The 8,506-nt window shown below is 47.7% G+C and overlaps 1 protein-coding gene across 1 annotated transcript; it reads left to right on the top strand.

Annotated features, from left to right (window-relative positions):
* The first annotated feature begins 6,939 nt into the window (after positions 1 to 6,939).
* LOC134132804 (small proline-rich protein 2H-like) lies at positions 6,940 to 8,197 on the top strand. The gene is made up of 2 exons (XM_062564912.1): positions 6,940 to 6,951; positions 7,808 to 8,197. Exons 1-2 carry the CDS (start codon positions 6,940 to 6,942, stop codon positions 8,195 to 8,197), a joined length of 402 nt encoding a protein of 133 aa, XP_062420896.1.
* The last annotated feature ends 309 nt before the right edge of the window (positions 8,198 to 8,506 follow it).

Here is an 8,506-nt window from a genome sequence, read left to right as displayed (position 1 = left end):
CTCCTCCCATTTCACCTTAAATCCGTACTTTACTCTCGCCCCGAACTAAACCTTTTTCCTCGTCTTCATCTTTTTTTCCTATCCACCTGTCCTTCTGTCCCCCCCGTCTTTTTCCTCCTCCTCCTCTAATCCACCAACCTTCAAACAACCTCCTAAACCCGCCGCCAAAGTCCAGAAATAACTCCCGCTCTCCTCCGCTCAGCGGGAAAAAAGAGAGTGGCGGCCCGGTCCGTCTTCCACAGGCGGACCAACCTCCCCTTTGGCCATCAAACCACGCTCGCAAAGCACAGAAAGCATGCGGAGGACCTTCTGCAGCAGGTCACTGCTCCGCGGGATTCAAACGCTGCATCAACGCATGGAAATGAAGCCGTTTGTAGCGTAGGAAATGGACCCTTTGTGGTTGACTGTTGCAGACAATGATTTGACGATGTCGGTGTGCGCGGTGAACTCGATCCCCTGGATCACATTCGCCGGCCCGGCGTGTGTCAAAGCACCTTTGGGCCAAACGTTTGTAGCCGAGCCCCCAGTTTGTGTGACTTCCCCCCCTCAGATTGATCGTTTCACTCCCTCTTCCGTCCCTTCTGGGCCTTCGCTTTCCGATGGAAACCCTCACGAAGGGTACTTTGGAGAGAAACTACCCATCTGTAAGGTGAGCGCTTGAGGAGGACAGATATAAAATTAAAAAAAACGTCCATGCGGACCAACGGTGTTCTTCAGCACTTGTCACACCTCACGCCAGCAGGAGTTTGACATTAAAGAAACGAAGAAGCAGTGAAATGCTACACAGCAGCTGCGTTGGATTGCTACTAAGTACTAAGTACTGATTACTGAGTACTAAGTACTGATTACTAAGTACTACCCAGCGTACAGCCATCAAGTCCAACTCTGTCGGACTCACTTACCTACAGACCTGGTGGTGTTTCTGTCCACACGGAGGCGGAGCGATGACGAATACACAAATGGCAGTTCTCTCCATCCCCGATCAGGTGGCTGTTTTTCCCTTCAGTAATTGTGTTGTGTCAAACTAAAGCATTCAGGCTAATATATCCATACATATATATATACATTTATTTATATTCCCCGTCCTCCATTGTCTTTATTCTGTGTGTCAACCACACTCGCTCCTCTGATTAACTGGTGACTACATGCTAATTAAAAGTGAATTGTCTAATCAACTAGGATGGTGTTTGAGGCCCCTCAGAAGTGCAATAAAAGGAATCCCATGAGAAGCCGGCTATTATCAGCTTCATCACGGCCTCCGTGGGGCGAGGGGCGGGGGGGGCAAGTAGGTGAGGAAAGGCCCACATCCATCTTTTGGACCTTTGGGGGCCAGCGATATTTACTATTTCGGGGTCCCGAGTGAGCTGTTTCTGGGGGGGGGGGGGGACCTGAGTTTCTAACAATACCCCAACCTCAATATAACGGTCCATGAGTGTGATGGAAAGAGATACTTATTGGTGACTAACACTGGGGGGGGGGGGGGGGGTAAATTTGGCTCAGGACCCGAAGGAGGGCGGTGAAGGGCTATAACGAGACTGCAAATAAATCTCCCTTTTGGTGATGAATGGTAATGACCTCTTAAAAATGGCTGAAGCTGTCCCCTTTGTATCATGCTGCTGAACTACAGCTCGGCCACAACTATTATCAGAGGTGTGGACTCGAGTCATGTGACTTGGACTCGAGTCAGACTCGAGTCATGAATTTGATGACTTGAGACTCGACTCGACAAAACTTACAAAGACTTGCAACTCGACTTGGACTTGAATACCGATGACTCGTGACTTGACTTGGACTCGAGCCTTTTGACTCGAGAAGACTTGCTACTTCCCATGAAAACTGGGGGAAAACATTTTCACACCACCGCGCCGCTCTGTTTATCTGCATCTGTCAAATAAAATGTGCGCCACCTGTATGCAGAGAGCGCGCGCTGCCTGAACAACATCCAATCACTGCAGTCCATTTGACCGTATCAACGAGACAGCTCGTTCATGGTTACAAAAATCGGGATTTTTGAACCTGGATTCAGACTCCGATGGAAATCCTCGCCAACATTATGTCAACGTCCGTTTTAAAGTAGTGTAATGAGCTGAGTTAAAGTTATTAGTTAATCAGTTATGCAGATGTTGCATGTGTTCACGTTATGCTCCGTTACCAGCTGTAGTTACGCGAGACAACCCGAGTTTTGGGGGGCCGTGTATGCGGAAGTGTTCGTTCGGCGTGGTGACGGCCAACAGTGACCGAAGTTGAGTTGTTTTATATAAATAAATGCAGCGGAGTTGCAAGCCAGTCATCGCCTCCTTATTTACGCTGCAGCATTGGGGTGAGCGTTACAGTACTATAACACAGTCACAGTCGATCCACCATTACCCTTCCCTTCGTAGTCTAGGTCTGTGAGGCAGCGCACCATCACCCAGGGTTCCCCGTCCCCACTATAATAAAATGACTCGAAATGACTCGAAACTAAAATGGTACGACTTGTGACTCGACTTGAGAATTGTTGGCTGTGACTTGTGACTCGACTTGGGACTTGCTTCGTCTTTGACTCGACTTGACTCGGGACTCGAGGGCAATGACTTGAGACTTGCTTGTGACTTGCCTAACAGTGACTTGATCCCACCTCTGACTATTATCAACCAGAGTGACGGCCATGTGTACATTGTCATCTTTTTACCTCCAGTGATTAGAGGATACAAAAGCATATTTGGGGCCATTTGTCTTATTGCGAGTTAATATTAGTGTTTTTTTTTTACTTGGTCTGGATCAGCGAGAGGGAGACAGACCACATTGGGGCCACTATATCCTGGAACCTAGTGACGCATTGGAGACGGGGAGGAATTAGGTCAGGACTGGAATGTAGAAGGTAATAGATGGCTACAGCGGAGATTTATGTGCGACACCCTCTCCCTCGAGAGAACTGGAGAGGGAGACACAGAGAGAGAGAGAGAGAGAGAGAGAGAGAGAGAGAGAGATGGGAGGTTGGTATTGGAACTAAATCAGACTGTCAGTTGGTGCTGAATTCTTCCTGAGGCGACGAAGGGGGAGGGGGGAGGAGGTGGGGTGGGGGGGATGAGAGGGAGAGAGACAGAGGAGATGGGGAGTAGAGCAAACGGGTGGGGGGGGGGGGGGGGGGGAGAACTGGGACATGGAGAGGAGCGATGGTGGAAGGCAGCAGAGAAGCTGGAAGGAAGATGCGGGCGGAGGAGCTAACGGAAACCAGCGCCGAGCCAGAGACACGACGCAGCAGAGATCAGGAAGCTTTTAGATGATGTAACTTACTTTGAGGCGGCAGGGGAGGAGGAAGGAGATGGGGGGGGCAGTTATTTCAGGTGTCCGGAAGAGAAAGTCCCATTCATTATCTCCAAAGACAGTGTTAGGTAACTGACAGTTGGAGCCGTCAAGGCTTCCGTGGAGAAGTGACTCTGGGTTTGAATCAGCAGCACAAAAGAAGGAAAACTGTCAAAACTATAGAAAACAACAGATTTTTGTTAAAATCAAATAATTCAATTTAAAATCTGCAAACCTCGGAGGTGAAACTTTCCCACTTTTCCTACCAAAGTCCAGCAATAGTTGTCAATTTCCACTTGTAACGTCTTTTCAAAATGCCTTTTTGTCTTCGATAAGAAACAACAAAGTCAAGTTTAGGTAGTCTTATTCTTATTCTTATTCTACTTCGGGTTAAAGATATTGAGAACACTGCGAAGAGGCCTTTTCTCATGCGGCGAGGTCTTCTGCTGGTGATCACTGCGTACGGAAGGCGCCACGTGGCAGACCTGAAGGAGAGGACGTTTTAGTGGACATTTATTTTTACAGCAGTGTTGAGTGGGTATTATTAAAATCAGTAATCATGTAGTTAACACATAGAAGCATTTTTTACTGGCACATTTGGCTCATTGTGCAGCCACAAAACACAAAACGCTGCTTTCTAAACGCTTTAGGGATTTCTACCTCGAGTTAAATGCGTATTGACCATTTTTCAAATTCTGAGTGTCAATGATAGAACATGAATGCATTTGGCGTGGAGCGTGATGAAATGTAAGTGGATCAATTCAGGTCAAGGTCTCCCATGTAAAACCACTCAGGTATTGATTGGCTTTAAATCAGCCCATATATGTAATCCAATCCGCTGCCACTCATCCATCATATCCAGGTGGGCATTTGTCCCATCTGAATGCAGGGTACGTAATGTTCTAACTTCACCGATGCTGCTCTCACGCCCTGTTGTTGATTTCAAACCAGAAACGACCTTCTATCCTTTAACACCGAGTGTCAGTCACCACAATGACAGATTGGAGGGCAGACCGGCTGATGCCAATCAAAGTATCCGGTCACGTCACTCACAGCTATCCATCAAACCCTCCCTTTATCCGATAGTAAGTGATGGAACCGAGACGCAACAGGAAAAAAAAGGAGAGGAAGGTTCTGGTGCCTCGGTGTGAAAAGGGACCTTTTAGAGAGGAATCTTACAGAATGCAAAATTACAGACACACAAACCCAAGAATAAGAGGTCATTTAGTCCTCTTCGTAGTGTGTTGCTCACACACACACACACACACACACACACACACACACACACACACACACACACACACACACTAATCAGTGTTACACTTGCTGCCAGTGACCCTTATTGAAGGCTGCGTTAATGATGACTTAAACAAACAGTGTGTCTTTAGCTCCAGTCAATAGCTCCAAACAGCCACAAGTCACATCGCACATTACAATTAGGGTAGAAATATTACAACTGCTGCTAATGTGCACGTTCTCGTTTATGTGTGTGTATGTGTGTTTGCTAATGATGTTATTGAAATTGTCATTAATGTGGGCGATGACTCAACACTCGGAGAGCAATTGGGCTCATGAAAGGCTCATTGCTTCTCATATTTCAGCCTTAAGCAATATAAATGTTTATGTGTTTCCTCATTGAGTCCATTCGAAGCAGCTTCCAAAGACCTGACAGGCCATCACTAATCCTCCGAAAGCAGCCGCTCCGCCACCGAGGCACTCAGGTAATGGGTCCTGGGTTGTCCTTTTCGGGGCAAAAATAGGTGCAGTTCAGTCCGTGCCGTCCACACTTGGGACGCTGCACAGCCTCGTTCCAAAACGATTTACATCAACGTGTCGCTGCCGTATGGAAGACTCTACTCTTTGCGCTTTTACACCTTTGGAAAACCATTCCTCTCGCCTCTGTGTCCACTTCCCCAAACAACGGTTCATTGCCATTTTCTAGCTGACTTGATTCCCTCATTGACCTGTTCCCCTTGGTCAAACCTCCACCATTTAACCAGCAGAAGAACTAGTCTGAAGAATTTAAACCGAGAGAAGGACATTATTTGTAATTGCATGCCGCATTAGGTATTTTCTGAAGAAACCCTGACTGAAAAAACATAAAACGGAACTCAAGCATCTGGAGGGCAGGCGTGACGTTAGCGTTGGAGCTGTTTCGCCGATGTGTTAGTTGACGATAAAGGGAATTTAGGTGGTAACCTGGTCACCTGCCTACGCTTCTCCATGTGAAACCCACCCCTTTTCTCTCCAGTCCACTGTCAGATCGTGTCTGTGCGTTCCAGTCACCTACACCCCCCCACCGCCATCGCACGTAGAAGCAGAGAGCTGCAACATGACTTAACAGTCGGTTAAAAGAGAACGGCTGATGTCGCGGCTGAAGGACCGGATCAATGAAAGTGTGCATTTCATGAATGGACTTACACCAGAGCAGGAGTACAATTGGCTAATTCAGCCAGTTCCAGTTATAGATAATGTCCTCTTGGAAGGGATTTTATCTGTGGTTATTGAAACCACTTCTTAAGGCTCTATTCCCGCTACGCCGACATCACTAAGCAGTCAATTCATATGTTAGGATTCTAATCATATCGGGCCCCTTGGGTTTTATTTTTCATTTTGGATTTGAGTGGGTTTGGTCAAACGATTTGTCTCTTTAGTGGCGCTTCACAGTGTTACTTTTGATCATCTGCATGGTCTCTGAACACGTGAGGGAGACCACGTCTCTCGTCGGTCCAATAAAGGATCTGGTGTCCCTGCCCACATGTGACTCGCGTACTTCTAGGACCATTTGATCTGCGCCTCACTCTCCCCTGTGTGTGTGTGAATGTTCCTCAAGCTGGGAGGTTTTTTGGGAATCCATATTTAATCGGTTGAGTAGCATCACGTGAGCTGATATCAAACGATGGTCACAGAGACCATGAGAAGGCTGAAGAAGCGGCTCTGGATTTGACCCCTCAAAATTGTGTACTTTTCCATAATCGGTTGTAGGTCGAGGGTCCGGATACAAGGCACCCGGTTGGGTGGTGAACCCCTGCAGTAGAGCTTCATGTTGGATAAATGTTGTCCTACGTGCAGTTATCTCAGCTTCTAACCCCCCCCCCCACCCCCCACCCCCCACGTTGGAGCAAAAATGAAGTCAGTGTGCAGTTGTATTTGAAAAACTCAACAGCAACTTGTTTAATCCAGAAGTGACGTCGTGGTAAAGTTATTCCGCGAGCTCTGTGAAATTATTCAGTGACTGGGACATTTCTTTCTGAACAGAAACTTTTCTTTTGAGTTTTAAATGATATTTTGAACGAGTTGACATTCTACAAACACAATTCCATTTGGCTCTGTTGTGTCTGAGAGGCAGCAGAAGTCTCAGAGACGGTTATCTGGAAAGCTTAAACTGCAAATGAAACTGGGAACTGGAAACCGCTGAGGCTATAAGGAGGAAAATATGCTTATGCCTTTAAAGGAAATCTCCACATCTGTGTGTTTGTGTGTGTAGATGTGATAAAGATGTTGAGTTGGAACGGTCTCAGTGTGTACTCGGCCTCCATTATCTTTTATTTGTAGGCTGATAGCGTCTCTTGGCAGGGAATGAACGGGCTGTAAATTAGAAATGTGTTTGACCGTGGGTATGTGAGGGAATTAAGATGCGCACTAAACACCAGCATGAATATGCAGGTGAGGAGCACACATTCGGGGAAGCACTCTTGTTTTCTTTTATTGCGAAAATGGAGAAAAGAAAAAGCTTAAAACAATACGCCCGATGCCTCCATTAGCTGTGCGGAATGAGAACACAAACCCCACTGTGTGAATATGCACATTAGAGAATCAGGCGAGCTTCACTCCTCCACGCATTTGAATATGCAAATGTTTTGCCGGCACAAAAAGCCTTGACAAGCTGTTATTACATGATTCCTGTGGGTGCAGACACAACAGCCTGAATATAGATGATGAAGAAGAGCGGGGGGGGGGGGGGTTGCGCGTTGGCTAGCATGTGGCCGCGGGTTTCGGTCGTAGCAATGCCCCGGGTGTTTCTCCTGCGTCTGTTTGTGCTGCTTCATGCTGCTTCTGTGGGCCTGGATCACAGAGGGCATCAGAACATTCATGGGAACAAATTCTGATCGCGACTCTCAAGTCCAAGTCCAAGTCTCCTGGGCCGCTCCGCCTCAACGGCTGTGGCCATTTCTGAAAATATCGGGAAACAGATCTAGATGACAGATTTTTAATTAAGGGGATAAAGGAGTAATACAATGAGTACAACTAGGACAACAACCTGTTTCACATTGAAGCCAAAACTAAAGCCGATCAACCTTATTAGTATTTCCTTCTCCTTTCTCTGCAAAGGTGTGAACACAAATGATGAATGTGGTTAATTCAGAAAAAAATGTTAGAAAATGTTTTTCTTCTTTCAGGGAAGCAACAAAAACTGGGTGTTGACGATTGTGCTTGTTTGCATTTAGGATTCAAAGCCGATACTGCTGTTTTTTGCTGTTTTGTGGTTGTGCCTTTGCCCTGGCCACACCCACTGTGCAAGTCCAAGAGGCCACACCCACCGTGCAAGTCCAAGAGGCCACACCCACTGTGCAAGTCCAAGAGGCCACACCCACTGTGCAAGTCCAAGAGGCCACACCCACCGTGCAAGTCCAAGAGGCCACACCCACTGTGCAAGTCCAAGAGGCCACACCCACTGTGCAAGTCCAAGAGGCCACACCCACCGTGCAAGTCCAAGAGGCCACACCCACTGTGTAAGTCCAAGAGGCCACACCCACTGTGCAAGTCCAAGAGGCCACACCCACCGGGCAAGTCCAAGAGGCCACACCCACCGTGCAAGTCCAAGAGGCCACATCCACCGTGCAAGTCCAAGAGGCCACATCCACCGTGCAAGAAGCCACACCCACCGTGCAAGAAGCCACACCCACCGTGAAAGTCCAAGAGGCAACACCCACTGTGCAAGTTAAAGAGGCCACACCCACTGTGCAAGTTAAAGAGGCCACACCCACCGTGCAAGTCCAAGAGGGCACACCTCCTTACAGACGAGATCGGTTTAAGCACATACAATTCTTGCTTATTTGCATGATGGTGGCGCATGGAGTAGAGCAGTGCGCTGGGGGCCACAAGGTAGGTGGTTCGAATCCCGGCCGCCCCATGTGCCGTGTCTAAGTGTCCCTGAGCAAGACGCCTAACCCCTAACTGCTCCCCAGGCAAAAATGTAATGCATGGGTTATAATGCAAT

This window comes from Pungitius pungitius, chromosome 10, assembly GCF_949316345.1.
Source record: "Pungitius pungitius chromosome 10, fPunPun2.1, whole genome shotgun sequence".
NCBI classification, from domain to species: domain Eukaryota; kingdom Metazoa; phylum Chordata; class Actinopteri; order Perciformes; family Gasterosteidae; genus Pungitius; species Pungitius pungitius.
This window is presented reverse-complemented; position numbering and strand designations above follow the sequence as displayed.